Below are 18,412 nucleotides of genomic sequence, written 5' to 3'. Positions count from 1 at the left end.
CCTCAGTCTGTAGTCTTTCCTTTGGGGGAAGGCTGGCCTGGACTCCTTCCCCCACCCTCACCCCTCCCTGCAGGCTAAAGGAGGGTTTTCCTGAACCCACAGCCCTGACAGGAGTGTCCCTCACCAGCAGGCCAGTCCTTCGGGACCCGGTTTGTCCATCTGTACTCATTTTTTATCCACCTCAGTGACATTTGAACACATTCTCTTTACGAAACACTCCCACATTTCCAATGAACTGATCGCTGTAAACTACTGCAGCATCAGAATCACCTCTCACCAGCATCCCCGGGGATGTGAGGTCCGTCCGGTGGAACAGTGTCTCCACCCTGTGAGGAGCACAGAGCAGGTAGGAAAGACTGTCATGTGACCCAGGTGGGGCCTCTGTCCCAGCAACTCCCTCCCTGCTGAGGTCACCCCTGGCCAGTCCTTTCCCTGCCCACCCACGCACGTGCAGGTGAAGGTGGGCCCCAGGACGGGACAGTGTGGGATGTTTCTAGACGCCATCCTTCGGCCTGCTTTCCCCATGTAACAGTGGTTTCATGAGGAAGGAGTTTCTGTGCTGTGCCCACAGTGCTCACTTCCTGCACAGCCACACTCATTCCCTCTGGGACAACAAGGAGCTCAGCGTTGGCGGTGCTGTCAGGTTCCCAGCACAGTGGCTGCCGCCACTCTTGGCTGTGTCTCCTGGTTCGCCCATGTCAGTCACCATCGTTGTGCCTTGTGGGGTAAGGTCATGTGGGCACTGAGTAGTCACTATCTTTCACAGAGGTGGACCCACTGCCTGCCTCCCCCAGGCAGTGTGAGGCCCTTCTCTCGCCCTGGGCCATCTGATGATGAGATAGGGGCTCTGGGGCTCCGCCTGCTGGGTTTAAGTCATTCCCCCTGTCTCTAGTCTTGTCGATGCCGACTGGACGCTTCTCTTTCTTCTACTGAGCACTTATCTCTTCTCTTACCTCTTTCTCCATCAGCATTTCCATTCCAATCAATATATATTTTGATTGATTTCAGAGAGGAAGGGAGAGGGAGAGAGAGATAGAAACATTGATAATGATAGAGAATCATTGATCGGCTGCCTCCTGCACAACCCCTACTGGGGATGGAGCCTGCAACCTGGGCATGTGCCCTGACTGGGAATTGAACTGTGACCTCCTGGTTCATAGGTTGATGCTCAACCACTGAGCCACGCCGGCTGGGTTTGCTGATTTTTTTATTTCTTTTTGGTTTTGGTTGACACACTGTTGACTCTGGAAATCAGATTCTCCCTTCGTAGCATTTCTTATTAGTGCTGTTTGTTGTAGTTATTTGTTTAGTAACTTTTCTGAACTAATTCTTTAGTCTGTATTCCTTATTATATGTGGTCACTGAAGTCTCTGTTTAGTGGTCAAGTAATGATTGGTTAGGGATTTCCTTGATCACCGTGCCTGGAACCTGTAAGTCTCCGAGTCTTTGCTAAGGAGCTCTGTTTGCTGTTGGGCACATCAGTCAGGTCATTACGACTCTGCCTTCACCTCCACTTTCTGCCTGTGCAGAGTCTCCCAATTAGCCAGGGGTGAGAATGCTCAGGGCCTTTGCAGGTATTTCCTGAACATATGCTCAGCTCAATATGAGTGGCCTTTTAGATTCCCCGAAATGTGTAGGAACTTTCAAAGTCTGTGTAGGCATCTTATTCCCTAGCTTTTCCTTTTAGGTTTCTGTTAGTGTATTGTTTATCCCAGTGGTCGGCAAACTCATTAGTCAACAGAGCCAAATATCAACAGTACAACGACTGAAATTTCTTTTGAGAGCCAAATTTTTTAAACTTAAACTATATAGGTAGGTACATTGTTATTAACTTAATTAGGGTACTCCTAAGCTGGCCTTTGCTAAAAACGTCCTCAATCTGATTGAGGAATGTTCGCTGAGGTCGACCCCTTCCAACCCTCCCATCCACACTCGTCTTGTATACTTGTTTCAGATAGACAAGTGTGGATGGGAAAGTTGGAAGGGGTCGACCTCAGCGAACATACCTCAAAACCATGTACCTCCCCCTGCGCTGTGTATCCCGTATCCCACGGCCCTCCTGCGCTGCGTCTCCCGTCTCCCGCCCAACCTACTGACACCCCCCACCTCTTCTAATGCCACTTCTTCAAAATAGACTCGCCCAGGCCGAAAACTGACTTCTGCTCATGGGCCACGAAGTTTCAATCACACTGTACGTGCGCGCCTGCACGTGGTATTTTGTGGAAGAGCCACACTCAAGGGGCCAAATAGCCGCATGTGGCTCGCGAGCCACGGTTTGCCGGCCACTGGTTTATCCCAATATTACCTACTGTCTCAGGCAGCCACAAAGTGCCTGTAATTGTTTTCAGCAAATGTCCAATAGGGAAAAGCCTTTTTATGCTAAGTGACCTATGAGTCCAATTTCGGGCTGTCTACCAGTGGCATCTTCCAGTGAACCACCTGGTAGGTCAAATAATGAGAATTCTTTGGGAATGAGGCTTTGAAATAGCTCTAGCCCATTTTAGTCCCTCCATCTCTTTTTAAGGTTTTTAAGGCTGCTTCAGAGGGGGAGAGCAGGGGATGGGAATAAGGCAAGTTGACACATTATGGACATTACAGTGTTGCTGTTCTTTCTGAGAGTCAACATTTTCTCTTGACTAAATCTGTGTTGCCCTAGACGGTTGGGCTCAGTGGATAGAGCATAGGCCTGTGGACTAAAGGGTCCCAGGTTCGATTCCAGTCAAAGGCACATGTCCGGGTTGCGGGCTTAGTCCCCAGGAGGGGGCGTGCAGGAGGCAGCCGATCCAATCGATGTTTCTCATCATTGATGCTTCTATCTCTCCCTCTCCTTTCCTCTCTCTGAAATCAATAAAAATATACTTTAAAAAAATCCGTGTTGCTACATGCCTTTGATTAATTTTCAGAGTTCCGAAAGAGTTACTTCTGACAATTTTCCTGTTGCTTTTATGAAAGAGAATTTTGAGAAGTCCTTATACCACCGGTTTTGCTGGTTATAATTCATGTATTTTGATGCTGTCTTTTGTATGTGTGTGTTTTTTTCTCAAACATGTGCATATTAAATAAAAATGTGTGTAAATTGGGGTTGCAGGAGGCCATGTGGAGCAGGCACCAAGTGAAGGGCTATGGATTGACGGGATGATGCCAGCCTCTGTGAGAAGGGCCTGCGGACTTACAGGGTATCAGCTCTATTGGGGGTCAGGAACTCTGCCCTACCATCCCTGCTGCTTTGTGTCTCCCAGGTGAAGGCTGCCAGGGGCTCAGCCGTGCTCACATGGATGGGACAGAGACCCGACAGAGGAGGCCGGAGGAGCTAGGGCTGCCACCCGCCCTCAGCACAGGAAGACTCCCTGCGGCCTCAGAAGATGGACCTCTGACTGTCCCTGAGAGCCAAAGGGTGACCTCTAAACTACTGGGGACTGAACTCAGCAAGGAAACTGCCCTATCCATTGGCTTCCAGGTGACAGTGCCCTTCATGTTTGCAGGCCTGGGACTGTCTGGGGCTGGCATACTTTTGAACTATTTCCAGGTAGGTGGGAACTAAATGGGGATGATGGTGTTGGGGGACTGCCTAATGTCATCCTAAAGAGGAGGCAGCTACATGTTGGGCCCAGCTTGAGGAACATGGGGCAGGGCCTCCTCCTCTCAAATACAACTTTCCTACAAATTGGTAAAGGTTCTTTTAGTTACTGGTAACGTAACCTAGGTTAAGCAGGCTCTGGACTAGGAAGGAGAGGGCCCCATGGTGAACTATATGGGTTCCCCTTTGTGGCCAATAACTTCAGTTTAGAGACCTGTGGGACTGGGGGTGCAAGGAGTGTGTATCCCCAGGGAGAATCGATCCACATTAATCAATGCCAGACTTATTGATGGCCTCAGCGGGGTTGCCGCCTTGTAACTTAAATATGTGGATAAAAGGGGCTCAATGGAAAGTAATTTCATAGGATGATCTGATCATAAACTTCTACGTGGGCCGGTCATGGTGAGCAGTCTTGCCCCAGGCCTATAACTTTTAGTAAAAGGTTTATCTTTGCCGTCAGTAAGCCCTGACCATTGTTTCTCAGCATCTGATTGACACACCTTTGAAATAAACCGCAACCAACTTCAAGAGAGCACTTACTCTGTTAGTCTTGTAATCCCATTTGCCACCTTGCTTTTTTCTACCTTCAGGTAATGTTCCTTCAGTTCCTACTTAAATTTTTCCCCAGATGATAAGAGAAAGTTTATTTAACAAGTTACAGAGGTAGAAGAAGTGAGCCAGCTGGGCTGTGTAGGCTCAGGAAACAAGTTACAGAAGCAAAAGAAGGGCCCTTGGAGCTTAGGATAAAGAAAGGCAAAGGTAATACTTCTGGGAGGAAGACGGGGAGGGGGAGCAAAAGGGAAAGGGGAAGGGGAAGAGGAAGGGGAAGGCAGGGGCATGCTCCCAAGAGGAAGAGCGCCCCTTTCCCCCCTTAATTTTAAATGAATAAAACAAGCTGTGAAACTGTTATTCTCAGGAGCATGATGTCCGCTGTGGTTCTGAAAGCCTCTTCTTTACTTAATTGATGAGAGAGGGATTCCTGCCTTAGTGTTATGGGGTTGACTGGACCCATGACCCCAGCATTGGACAGATGAGATCACTGAGTTGATCAGTCACAGTACTCACAGCCTGGGGGAGAAGGACACTGCCTACCACTCAGGGCCACACGGGTTATGCTTGGGAGCCGAGCAAATTGCCAGGAGCTGTGGGAGGCAGGCCTGTGTAGTAACAATAGGGTGAGGTGCCCACTGGTTCTGTGGGAGGGTGAGATTAGCCTGTTTGAATAATCTCATGGGCTGGCAGGAACTAAAACCCACTTCAGGGATAATTGGGAACTGTGCCTGGTCCCCCTGATAAGAAGCATTGCTTAGCTAGGGGTCCTTATCCGCTGGAGCAGAGAGGGGAGGGGAAGTTGCAGTGAGGCCATGGTTTCACCAGATGTCAAGGCAGCAAATCATAATAATTTTAGGCTTGGCACCACTCAACCGTATGAAAGGCTGACTGGCTTTCTTTTTCTCTTTGTTTCTACGATTCTGTTTATTTGTTTATTCATTTAATCATTCATTCACTCATTCATGCAACATGAGTATGTGTGCCATGGGCCAGCACTGTGCTGGACGATGCCAGGGTGGACACGACAGCCAGGCCCTGCTCTCATGGCCGTCAAAATCAAGTGGGGAGCCCTAGCCGTTTTGGCACGGTGGCTAGAGCAGCCGTGGGCAAACTACGGCCCGCGGGCCGGATCCGGCCCGTTTGAAATGAATAAAACTAAAAAAAAAAAAAAAAAACCGTACCCTTTTTTTTAATGATGTTTACTTTGAATTTATATTAGTTCACACAAACACTCCATCCATGCTTTTGTTCCGGCCCTCCGGTCCAGTTTAAGAACCCATTGTGGCCCTCGAGTCAAAAAGTTTGCCCACCCCTGGGCTAGAGCATCAGCCTGTGGACCAAAGGGTCCTGGGTTCGATTCTGGACAAGGGCACATACCTTGGTTGCAGGCTCCTCCCAGCCCAGGCCCTGGTCAGGGCCTGTGCAGAAGGCAGCCAATCGGTGACAGACAGTAGATGCATAAGTCCATGTTAGGTGGCAGTAAGGGCTGTGATGAAAATAGAGCTGGGTGGTAGGCTTCCGGGGAGTCCGAGAAGGACTTTCTGAGGAGGAGATGCTGGAATGAGGCTTGAGTGACCTGAAGGAGCTGTTTGGAGAAACTTCATGAGAGTAAGCTGGACAGGGGTGGGAGTGAGCGACTCAGTCCACTTTTACTTGTGGGTGGGTCTGCCTAGCCAAAGAAGCAGAAAATAAAGAACCTTTCCTGTTATTGAAAATGTAATTGGCTTGATTTCTGAGGACCTAACAGGATGGGAAAGAATTCAGGCCATTTGGCTCAGAATCAGCCAAGGCTCAAGGTGACCCACAAAAGGAATAGGAGGCCGTTTGGAAGGTATACTCCTGGGAATTCCCAGTTCTCACTGAAGAATAAGAAGTGAAAGCTAGGAATGGCCATATGCATCCCAAAGCCCTCTGCCTGCCCTCGGCACCTCCTAACTGTCCTGCAATGACACACACCCTAAAAATCAAGGGGTGTTGGCATAGAGGAGTGGTTCTGATGCCACAGGCCTGGGGATCTGATTCACTGGTCTGCCCTGAGGTGGGGCTGCACATTTTAGGAGCTCCCAGGTAGTTCTGATGGCATTGTGGACTGAAAACCACTGATGCAGTCCCGCCCTCATGCTGGAGGCTGAGTGGTTAGAGGCCCACAAGGGCAGGGACTTGTTACAGGTCACCCAGAAACCCACCTGATGCTTGACCCAGATTCCACCGCTACCTGGTACAGCCCTGGAATCCAATTTAAGCTCTTTGGAGATTTTCCACTGTGCTACTGAACTATTTTTAAAATCACATTCTTGATTTTTTTTTTATTATGACCCAATAAACTGTGTTGACATATTTTGTTCTCAAGTTTCAAGGAAAGTAATTTTTCCTCACATAATGGCATCTTTTATTTATTTTTGGTGACAGTTGATGGTTATAAAAGCAAATAATCACAATAGAATATACAGCAAATTATAAAATAAAGGTCACTTATAATTATGCCACTCAAACATAACCACTTTGAGCACCTTGGTTTATATCTTTCTGAACTTTTTACTGTTTGTATGTCTGTGTGTGAGTGTATTTATCTTAATTTCTCACTTGATTTTTTAAAAATGAGAAACAATTTTGTAATGATTTATAACTTGCTTAATCAGGAATCTCTATATGAAATTGTACAAGTGATTATCTATTTCCATATCTCCTGTCCTGATGAGAATGGTTCATGGTCTTGCTGTGTGTGTTGACATTGTATTATGATGTCTGAACACATTCAAAACCGTAAAGAAAATGCAGGAGTTGCCAAGGTCAGAAGAAAGTGATTGCTGTTGGGGCCTCTCCAGGGGTGTGCCTTGGGAGTGGTGTGGGCGGTGTTGCAGGCCAGCTGAGAGGGGTTTTGTTTTAAACCGGCTAGCTCCCTTAAACCAGTTAACTTCGGCACCTGTTTTCTCAGAAACACACCATTAATCTCAGCCTCCTATGGGTACGGGTGGAAGGGTCAGGGAGTGTTCAACAGGGGAGGGCAGTGGGGGGCAGTCTGCACTAGGAGTCAAGAGCTAAGGGTCTTAGTCCTGCCTCTGATACTAACTAGGGTGAAGCTTTCAGGGCCTACGGAAGGCAGTACTTGCTAGTAAGCATCTGGAGATATTTTGAGAGTCTGGTGATTGATTTAACACGAAATGATTCCTTGTTAAAAGGCATTGAGAAGCATGGGAAACTGAAGATCTATTATTCTTTCATTCATTTGTTCATTTGCTGGTCATTTAGCGCATGTGTGTAGTTGATTCTGCTCTATGCTCTCAGCATTTCTTGACTTTCCTTCAGAGAACTTTTCCCAGGTTATAATTACATTTTCCTTTTTACGATTATCTACTACACCAGAAAGCTCAATTCATATCTATTCCACTGACAGATGCACCACATCTGTTAGACCGTTAGATCAGAGTCTGGCAAATATTAGGCCCTAAGTACTAATCTGTGGAGTAAATTAATGAATAGTTTCCTGTGCTGTGAAGATTGCAGTAGTGAGTCAATCAGACTCCCTTCTCAAGAAGAGCACAGTCCAGGAAGGGAGAGTAGATTCTTGAGCAGTTCATGCTTGCATTAAGTGGACTTACCTTCAGACAGATTTTTTAAAAAGTACTTTGGGAATTCTGGGGAAGGATATGTTAGGCTGTGGCCAGGAAGCTAGCGAGGCCTCAAAGATAAGAAGGTGCCTCCACTGGCCATGAGTCCAGGCAGGAATTTGTCCTGGGCCTCGTGTGGAGCTGCAGAAGGAGCCATGTGAGCGCAGGCATGGTCCATGGCAGGGTCTGCAGGAATTTTCTTCTGTGGTGTGCAGCTATGCAACAAACCGTACCAAACTTCTGTGGCTGTTGGAAGCTAGTGTTTCAGTTTGATCGTGAATCTGCAGGGCTTTGGGCAGGCCTCAGTGAGAATGGCCGGCTGCTCAATGCAGCCTCTGTGGGGGTGGCTTGCTAGGCACTCCAAAGTAGTTCACGTGACATGACAGTAGCAGCTGGCTGTCGACTGGAACCTCAGCTGGGGCTCTTGGCTGGAACCCCTCTATGTGGCCTCTCTATGTGATTGCTTGAGCTTTTCTGCATAGCATGGTGGCTGAGTTTCAAGCATGAACATCTCAAGAGATGGGAAGTAGAAGCTGTCAGTTTCTCAAGATCTGGGCCCAGAACCAGACTGGCACAGTGTCTGTTCCACCGAGTTCTGCTCCAGTAGTCACAGACTGAAGGGGAGGAGACAGAACTCTAACTCTCAATGGAAGGAATGCCAAAGACATTTAGAGCTTATTATGTTTGGCTCCTGAGTGGGGTTTAAAAGTATCTGTTGAATGAATGAGTGAATGAATGGTGCGAGGAAAGATGCAGTGAGAGGAATATCTGGGCCTTGAAGGAAACAGTTATTGGAGATGTTTGGCTGGAATTGGCAAGGAGAGGTCGTAGGATCTAGACTTGTGAGGACTGTGAACCTCAGGCTAAAGGGATGGGACTTGAGCGTGGGATAGACAGGGGAGCCAGTTAAGTGCCCAAGGGGGCCGTGGTTTAGGAAGAGGAGGTGAGGCCTACACCAGGGCCTGGTTTAGGTAAGGTCCTCAGTCCATAGGTGAGTGTGCACCTGACCCTCAGCTTTGGGCTTCTGCTGGCTATGGCCTTCATCCCTGCTCCAGCCTGGCACCTGTGAATGCACGGTGGACATGCCCAACAATAATAGAATTCCTGGAAGGCGGGTGGCAGCCCAGCCCTTTCTCCTGGACCGGGTTGGTCTTACCTTTGTAGCAGATGAGAATGTGGTCCTTTTGGAAGCACGTTTACCAATCTCCTGGGCCCTTGAAAGAACAGGGCTGTGATTCCTCTGAACACAGTTTCTTTGTGTGCCCATGATCCCCTGGACATCAAAGTCGTGGTGACCACATGGGTATCTGGGGGACCTGCAGACCCTCAGAGGGCTGTAGACCTGGCCCGAGGAGTGGGTCCCTCATGCTGAGATTGTCTAGGCCCTTATCTGCCAAGAGTGGAGGCTGCCCAGGGCACACGTGCCAAGGTAGGCAGATCTCTGCGTGGCCCTTGCCAAGGCCAGTCCTCACGTGGCTCTATCTCTGGGTCCAGCCAGAGCCAGCGTGGGCCAGAGGGCTGGATGCTGTCAAGGTCGTGCCGAGGGACAGTGAGCCTTCTTGTGGCAGGCTAGCCGAGGGAGGTCCCGGCTGACGTAGCAGCCACTCTGAAGAAAACCTTATCTGCTGAGATCAGATGGACAGCAGGAGCTGGCTTAGGCCCCAATGAGGCTGAGTCACTCGGGCCTTTTCTCCTCACTTGTTCGCTCTGACTCTGGCTGAGGGGCACTTGGGGAACCTTCCACAGACGCAGGGCACCGGGCCTTCCTACCTGTGCGGACTTCTTAGGAAACGTATCTCGCTGAGGGCGAGGAGGACAGAGGACGGAGGGCTTCCTGGGCCTGGACATCTTGCTCCTGGGACTGTGCTTGACAGCCTGACCATGGTGGTCACCCAGCTGAATCTGGAGTTCCGCTTTCAGGGCAAGAAGCTGCGAGGCTTCAGCTGTGAGCTCACCCGGTCCCCCCACGGGGTCTTCCCTGAGACCACCTTCACCATCACTTGCCAGATTGTGGTGCCCCTTCTGCTCTCGGGTCTGGGCATGATGACTGCCGGCCTGGTGATGAACACCATCCAAGTGCGTACCGGGCATCTGAGGGGCAGTGTGGGGCCTGGGCTTGGGCGGACTGGGGTTCCCAGGCATCACAGATAGGACAGGTGTGGGGATGCAGGGAGCCCCCGAGTGGGGCTGAGCCCTAAGCCAGGTCTTGAGGCTCAGCGGTGCTGGCAGATGGGTCCTCCAGTGCCTGAGATTTACAGCTTCTGAGCCCTCTCTGAAGGTCAGCCCACATGAGCCACATTAGCCCCGGGAGCTCAAACCATTTTCCTTCCAGGGAATGCAGACTCATTAGGCAGGGACTGAGGAGTTCGAATCCTGGCTCTGCCATTTGCTCAACATCTGAGAGAACTCCTTAGTGTCCCCCACCTCAGTTTCCCCATCTGTGGATGGGACTAATAGACGCACCCATCTTGCAGGACTGTGAGGATGGGTGACCAAGTGCACCTTGTGTTGTGACCTGAGGGTGATGGGCACTACTCCCTCCAACCCCCAGAATCTTCGTGGGGCTCTTCCTTGGGAAGACAAGGGACAGAGGTCAGGCTGGAGGTCCAGGCCAGCCAGGGGCTATGGTGGTCTCCATTAGTAGAGGTTCACCTTTGTATATTTTGGGGGTGGGGATGGGGCAAAAGGACTCATATCTATTGGGTATGTGTCCAGGAGTGGAATTGGCAATGAAGGGTTCTAAAGGGCTGGGTGCCATGGTCATCTACGTGCAACAAAACTCACCCTGGCAGCAGGGTCAGAGATACCTGAGGGTGCGGCTCCAGGCCCCAGCGGGAAGCTGGGAAGCTGTGGTCCTGATTCACAAGTGAAGAATCATCACTTCTGATTGACTTCAGCCTCCCTAGTGCCTTGGCTAGATGTCTAAAGTGTTGCTGGAGAGGGCAGTGGCAGAATGTAAGACAGTTACAAAGATTTGGATGGCAGGATGGCGGGGAACACGAGGGGTTAATTAAGTCCCTGCCGGCAGAGCAGGAAGGATTCTTAGAACTGGTGGGTGGAGCAGGGCATGGGGGCTGGGTGAGGAGGGTTGAGTTGAGAATCCTGAGTTTGAGGGGCTTGTGGGATATCAAGGTTCCGTCAGCAGTTGGGTCAGCAGGTGTAACACGCAGAAGGCAGATCTGAGCCAGTGACGTCGCACATCACCAGCACAGACCTCAGTGCATCAGCCAGGGTGCTCTGGCTGTAAGAAATAGAAAACTTAACTCAAAGTCACTAAATCATTTTTGATCCCTGTAAAGAAGTCTACAGATCAGGCAGCCCCGGCACTAGTTCACTCGCTGGATTACCAGTGTCGCCCAGTATCCAGGGTCCTACCGTTTTTCTTCTTTACCTTCCACGTCTGTTGACCTTGTCCCTGAATAGACCCCTCATGGTTGTGTGATGCCTCATGTGTCTAGACATGACGTCTCAAATCTCTTGGGCCACGATGTGTCCCAGCCCACACCCAAGCAGCCACTTGCAAGAAGTGGGGATGCCTGCATGAAGGGTCACGGTCCAGCCTTCACCTCCTCCGGGCCGTTTGTGTGGATGGAGGGTGGGGTGGCTCTGGAAGTTGGCTCCAGCCTTGGAAAGGAGAGGATGTGGACAGAATGGGGAACTGAAGACCAAGTGTGAAGGGAAGTCAGGATTATGTCAGGAGGCCTGCACCCGCGGGTCTCCCAAACTCTGGGTTTTCCTGTTGGCAGAAGCGGACTTTGCATGGGCTGGGGTGAATCTGGTGGGAAAGGATTGGTCAGGAGCCGCGTGTGCCACAGGGCAGGCAGGGGTCCGGTGGCAGCCTGATCTTCCCCTCGGCTTGGTTCAATCTGTCCTTGAACGGCGTTTCTCAGCTGCCGAATCGGAGTCTTGAAAAAGATTGCCCCTGCGTTTTCTGGAGAAAGTGTGTTAGTTTGGTCAAATGAGCCCACAAGGCTGTCCAGTAACCTGAGGACTATGCAGAGTTGAAAGCCTGGACCCATCTTAAATCAAGGCTTATTAGACTTTGGTGAAATTTCTAACCTTGTAGCTTTCCTATATGGAAAAAGGAAATAAAAAAAAAATTTGGGGGGGGGGAATAAAATTCTTTAATTACATTTTAAAAAGTTAAAAGGTTGGGAGGGGGGGGGGGAGATAAAATTCTTTAGTTACATTTAAAAAAATTAAAAGGTTGGGCGGAGGAAGAGCCTTCAGTGGAGGTCAAGGTGGAGAGAGTAGAGAGGTCAGCAGAGGACGGGGATGTGGTCCTAGGTGCCAGTGTGGAGAGCTCAGAGGTGAGCCTGTTACACAGGAGGAGTCTAGTACATATTTGGGCAGGTGGGGTGTGTGTGTGTGTGTGTGTGGAAGATGCCCTGGCCCAGACCCTTCACCTCCAGGTTGCGTTATAGATGACTCCCCAGGCCCCAGAAGTGAGTGGATCCGCACAGCTTCATACAGCTCTTGTCTCAGGCAATGGGGGTCCCCAGGCCTCCTATCTCCTAGCTGACAAAGTAGGTGTTTTTTTTCAGTTCTTGCATCCTAAAACCAGGAGGAGCTTTTAGTATAGGGGTCACGGATAACTGTGGGGGCCAGGGAGCTCAAACAAATCAGTAGAATCATTAAAATGATTGAGGAATAATCTAGTTGCATGTTAAGTAGGTTGGGATAGTTTCCACTCCACAAAGAATTGTTTTCTAGTTTTCTTGAAACATGCATCCCTTTCGTTTTTTTATTTTTTTAAATTTTAAATTTTTTTAGCATCTACTCTATGCCCTCTTCACCTTCACCCCTCCCCCCTCACACTCACCACACTGTTGTCCATATCCATGAGTTTTCCTTGTTTTTCCCTCTCATTCTTCATGTTTTTATTTCCTTATGTTTGATAGAGACCTGTATGGACGCACCTTCTATCTCTTTAAACAAATCCAGAGCCCCGCCACATGATACTCCCGAGCAGTTTGCACTTGGCCTTGGTGCCTGGAGCAGCCAGCAGGCCTGGGCCGCCGGGGAGTCCTTGTCCCAGAGAAAGCAGTGCCACTCTCAGCTCCGCTCTCCCAATTCATGTGGATCTCCCAGCTTTGAAATCGGTGACTCATTCCTGTTTCTGCAAACACATTGTGCACACCTAACAAGTGTGTCCACGGGCTCGATCCAGGCTCCTCCCAATTTTCCCAGGTTCTGAGGACCAGAAAGAAAGGGACTCTTTTGAGGCCTCTACTCCTGTTCACTGAATAGTACTGAGAACATTTCACAGCTTCATCATTATTTTGTATTTAGTTTAAAGCCACTTAAGTAACTATTTAGGCCCTGGCTAATGTGGCTCAGTTGGTTGAGTGTTATCCCATGCACCCAGAGGTCACAGGTTCAATTCCCGGTATGGGCATGTGCCCAGGTAGTGGGTTCGATCCCCAGTAGGGGGAGTGCAGGAGGCAGCTGATCGATGTTTCTCATTGATGTTTCTTTCTCTCTCTCTCTCTCTCTCTCCCTTTCTCTCTCTCTCAAATCAATAAAAACATTTTTTTTAAAAAGGAAACGATTTAGTCTTACTCATTTGTTTTACAGGGAGTGAGGAGTAACTTGTGAAAAGCTCTCAAGAAATGTCCGAGCTATGCCATTATGTGTGTATGGATTGAGCTTCTTGTTCTGTCCCACCAGCACTGGCCCGTGTTTGTGGAGGTTAAAGACCTGTTGACATTGGTGCCACCCTTAGTGGGCCTGAAGGGGAACCTGGAGATGACACTGGCATCACGACTCTCCACAGCTGTAAGTGGACATCTGGGTGACCTACCCCTCGGGGAGGGACATGTCTGCACCACCAGGTCTCCCCGACGTAGCTTGTAGGTGGGTGGGTTGGGCTCTCCAAAAAGAAGTGTTGAGTTTTGTTCTGTCACGATGCTCTACTTGGTCACTCTTCCCAGCCCGTCATCCTGTTTAGCCAAGCTGTACTGCTGTATGCCAGGCCCAGCCCCTGTGTGCCCCAAGTTTCTTCTCTAACCCGATGTCAGGCAGGGCTCTTTCTCCAAAAAGAAGTGTTGAGTTTTGTTCTGTCACGATACTCTACTTGGTCACTCTTTCCAGCCCGCCATCCTGTTTAGCCAAGCTGTACTGCTGTATGCCCAGGCCCAGCCCCTGTGTGCCCTGAGTTTCTTCTCTAACCCGATGTCAGGCAGGGCTCTGTGTCCCTGTGCCCAAGTCTGTGAGCTGCTTCTGCTCGGCCACCTGGACCCTGATCCCAGCTCCATGCACTCACACTGAAGCCATGATGAGCACCACAGGGCTGATGAGGATGTCATAGAGGAGACAGGGTATTAAGTGCTGGTGATGACCTCCGGGGGGGTTTGTTCTGCAGAGGGCTTGTGACTGCCCCACAACCAGAGTTGCTTCCTGAGGGCTCTAACTCACAAGGAGTGCCCCTAGCTGTGCCCTCTTCTCACCTCTCCCGGGATTTGAAATTCTCTTCCTCTCTCTACTGAAGCCATGATGAGCACCACAGGGCTGATGAGGATGTCATAGAGAAGACAGGGTATTAAGTGCTGGTGATGACCTCCGGGGGGGTTTGTTCTGCAGAGGGCTTGTGACTGCCCCACAACCAGAGTTGCTTCCTGAGGGCTCTAACTCACAAGGCCCCTAGCTATGCCCCTCTTCTCACCTTTCCCGGGAGTTGAAATTCTTTTCCTCTCTCTATGCCCATTGGATAGCCAACCCAGTATGTGAAAAAGGCCTGTGGCAAGAGGAAGTATGGTGTGTTCAAGAAAATGAGAGAAGAGCAATGGCTTTAGGTGGAGTGCAAAGGGTGGGGCAGGGGCTGCCTGGTGCAGGACTCAGGAAAGACAGGTGAGGGGTGTGGGCCGAACAACAGCCCTCAAAGATGTATGGACAGGGTTTTTGCAGTTGTGATTACGTTAAAGGCCTTGGATGGGAGAGCATCCTGGATTACCCCAGTGTCATCATAAGAGCACTGATGTAGGGGAGGCAGAGGGAAGTTTCAGACAGAAGAGAAGGCCTCTGAGAGAAGCAGAGACCAAGGAGATGTTCTGCCACTTTGAAGATGGAGGAAGAGCCATGAGCCAAAACATGTTGTTCTACCGACTGGAAAAGGCAAAGGCACAGACTCCCCTCGAGCAAGGCTCTCCTGGCACCGTGATTTTAGCCCCATCAGACTCATTGCAGACCGCTGGACACCTGACCTGTAAGAGAATACGTTCTGTGTCTTAAGCCCATGTCAGGTTTCCTGTTACAGCTCTAACAAAGTATTGCAAATTTAATGGCTTGGAACAACAGAAGTTTACTCTCTTACAGTTATATTTTAGATCTCCTTTTACTCGGTGTTTCCGAGAATGCTGCCTTCTTTAGAGCAGGCTACCTCTGGTGATTGGAGGGAGAGTCAAAATGTGTTGCCTAGAGGTATGTACCAGTAACTGGTCTTATGGATCTGGGGACTGTGTGTCCCTCTAATGGCCACTCTAGGCACTGCTCTGCCTTTTCTTACCCCAAAACAGTCTTACTGCCTGTGGGTATCCCACTGTTGGCACAAGTCAGCCAGGCAAGGGAAGGTCCTGCAGCTGATTGCTCCACCTGATTCCCTTGTTCCTATGAGCACCTGAGGTGGGTGTTCGTCTGTCTGTGGAAGAGCTGACTGAGGCCCCGGGACAGTTCTGTGATACGTCCCCAACGTCCGTCATGCTAATGACAAACAACAACTCTCCTTATTTGTACAAACAAAAGTGATTCTATTTTGCCCCTGGAAGTTCAGGAACTTAAAGAACTCAGTACAAAGGAGCTGAGAAAACATATTTGCTTTGAAATCTTTTCTTATCTACGTATTGAATTTTGCTGGCAATTGCTATGATATTTGGACTTGACGACCATCTTTAAAGGAGAAAGTCATCTTTCTGAGCCTGTTTTTTAATACTAAGAGAAGAGGGACTTCCATGTGTTTCTGAAGTGGGATGATTTGCAGAGATGAGGTTGGGAGGTTGGTGGTTCTTTGAGATGTCCACTGGCGTGGGAAGAAGGGAATTTCAGGAGAATGGGGTCAGAGAACTGGCAGAGGGCGCAGGCCAGGGTCACAGAGCCCTCCTCCCCTGTGGTGTGTGGAGGAACTTGGGAGTCAAGTGGCCCTGAAATTGTGAGTGACACGCATGCCTGTGTGTGCTTGTGTGCATGTATACATGTGTGTGCGTTTCCACACTTGGGTATGGGAGAGGTGGTTTATGATACCATCTGATTCTCAAAGGCACCTGTGTCTCTACCTCTCCACTCCCCCGTCACTCTTTTGAAAGCTGGTTAATAATTTGTTCTGACGTCAATGAAGTGGTATTTGCTGATTTCTCTCCTAAGAGACTGCCTTTTTTTCCAGGAAGGATTGACCTGGCTTTGGGCCTAAGCAGACTTACCCTTTGCCCTTTTCTCTCCACACTAGGCCAACACTGGACAAATTGATGACCCCCGGGAGCAACACCGAGTCATCAACAGTAACCTCGCCCTCATTCAGGTGACTCTCCCCTTTACCTGGTGGATGGGTCCCCTCCCCTCTTTGGAATCTGCAGCCAGGCTGGTAGGAAGAGTGAAGGCTCAGTGAGCCTTGTCTCTGCGCTCTGGACTGAGCTCTGGGGATGGGAGCTACTCATCCATTCACCCCATGCCCACCAGACCACATTCTTGCAGTAGCTGGGGGCTTCTTGAAAGATTTGCCTGTACTTGTTCATTTCTTTTTCTCGTAGCCTAGGGTGCAAACTGCCCCCCAAAGTATCCCTGAAACAGCATAGCTAGATCTGGCCTCATCACCTTCCCTTCTCACACTCACCTGTTCTGAAGTCCCCAACTCAGTCTGGTTTGATGATTGAAAACTCACTCTGGGAGTCAACCAGCTGGGGACCCTCAGGCAAGTCACTTCACCTCACCTGCAGGGTGGGCTGTTGTGAGCTGTGGGTTGTAGGAGAGGCATGGTGTCTAGCTTGCACGTGATAATCAATCATGCCAGCTATGCCTAGTGAATAGTCTTACCATTTAATTAAGCTGGAAACTGCGTCACCTCAGCTTCTCTGCCCCTTATCCTTATATCCAGGTACTGAGCATCCTACCTCTGAGCTATGCAGGAATCCAGCCTTGCCCCTCCTTGCCTCGGCCTCTTGGTCCCCTTGCTGACTGCAAATGTCTTCACTGTTTTAACTGCTTCAGGCTTCTTGACCTTCCACTCACCTCTGCATGGTAACCTAAGTGACCTTTTCAAAAACCTAAAGCTGATCAGACCTCTCCTTCTCTCAGCCCTTCTGTTGGTTCCCCTTGTCCAAGTGTGGGCCTGGTCCAAAAAGCATTCACAGTCTGGTCCCACCTTTCCCACCAGCCACATGTCTTGCACATGCGGTTATCTCTTCTTGGAATGTCCTTTCTCCTTTTGTTCACTTGGCAATGAAGCCCTTTAAAGACTCTAGTTCAGCGGTTCTCAATCTGTGGGTCGCGATCCCTTTGGGGGTCGAACGACCCTTTCACAGGGGTCGCCTAAGACCATCGGAAAACACATATATAATTACATATTGTTTTTGTGATGAATCACTATGCTTTAATTATGTTCAATTTGTAACAATGAAAATACATCCTGCATATCAGATATTTCCATTACGATTCATAACAGTAGCAAAATTACAGTTATGAAGTAGAATGAAAATAATTTTATGGTTGGAGGTCACCACAACATGAGGAACTGTATTAAAGGGTTGCAGCATTAGGAAGGTTGAGAACCACTGCTCTAGTTAGTTCTTGGTTCTAAGCTGACACCAGGTACAGCTCTTTGGTGCCTTGCATGTGCTGCTGGGGCTGCCCTTGTTGCAATTCTGTGTTTGGATGTTTGCTTTCTCCACTTGAGGTGACTTGCATGGGCCAGGACCACCCATGATATACTGTAAGGCAAGCATGTCAAACTCAGAGGCTAACAGGGGCCAAATAAATGAGGCATGTGGCCCATGGGCCACGAGTTTGACATGCTTGCTGTAAGGTATATGGATAATGTACAGCCAGGTTTGGCTTGTAGCTGAAGAGTTTCAGAGATTAAATGAGACACTCATGATACCCCTAACAGTGGATCTGGCAAGGGGTAAGTGATAAATACCTCCGCTACAAGTCACCAGTTTTACTTTTCTGTTTTACACCAAATCCTTGTCATATGTATGTACATTTTCACATGATTGGATTTAACAAACATTTATTAAGTCCCGCTCTGGGCCAGGCAGTGTCTTGGCACATGGCCTGAATGATAGTGAGGGTAAAATTTTGTCCCCTCTATTTTTAAAACACTAAACATCAAACATAAGTGGCGCAACAAGTTTCACAAGAAAACTTTTTAATAATGTCAGCATATTCCAGCATCTATATATATAAAAGGCTAATATGCAAAGTGTCCCCTCAGGAGTTTGGGAGACTGGGAGTTTGATCGCTCACTATGACATTCGCTGGCCACCAGAGGGTGGTGCGAAATGAAGGAAGGCCCTGTCCAGCAGCCAGCAGCCAGCAACCAGGGAAGGAAGGCCCCAATTGGCCCTGATCGCCCGCCAGGCCTAGGGACCCTACCCGTGCATGAATATCATGCACCAGGCCTCTAGTCCTATCTAATAATAGACAGACATGGTAATTAACCATCCCTCCGACACGCTTCCCATTGGCG

General features: G+C 49.3%; 1 protein-coding gene across 6 annotated transcripts in view; it reads left to right on the top strand.

Moving 5' to 3' along the window:
- Positions 1-3,219: 3,219 nt before the first annotated feature.
- SLC41A3 (solute carrier family 41, member 3) overlaps positions 3,220-18,412 on the top strand; it is a 30,977-nt gene continuing 15,784 nt past the window's right edge. For 2 of the 6 annotated variants that reach the window (XM_005866928.2, XM_005866927.2), the window contains exons 1-4: positions 3,220-3,526; positions 9,658-9,813; positions 13,408-13,515; positions 16,175-16,246. In XM_005866928.2, the coding sequence (XP_005866990.1) occupies positions 3,272-3,526; positions 9,658-9,813; positions 13,408-13,515; positions 16,175-16,246 (591 nt within the window). In that variant the 5' untranslated portion in view covers positions 3,220-3,271. Of the gene's footprint in view, positions 3,527-5,649; positions 5,738-9,657; positions 9,814-13,407; positions 13,516-16,174; positions 16,247-18,412 lie in introns of those variants that run through there. The other 4 variants (XM_014540293.1, XM_005866929.2, XM_014540295.1 and 1 more) reach the window with 4 other exon arrangements.

This window comes from Myotis brandtii, unplaced genomic scaffold (genome assembly GCF_000412655.1).
Source record: "Myotis brandtii unplaced genomic scaffold, ASM41265v1 scaffold240, whole genome shotgun sequence".
In the NCBI taxonomy this organism is placed as follows: domain Eukaryota; kingdom Metazoa; phylum Chordata; class Mammalia; order Chiroptera; family Vespertilionidae; genus Myotis; species Myotis brandtii.
This window is presented reverse-complemented; position numbering and strand designations above follow the sequence as displayed.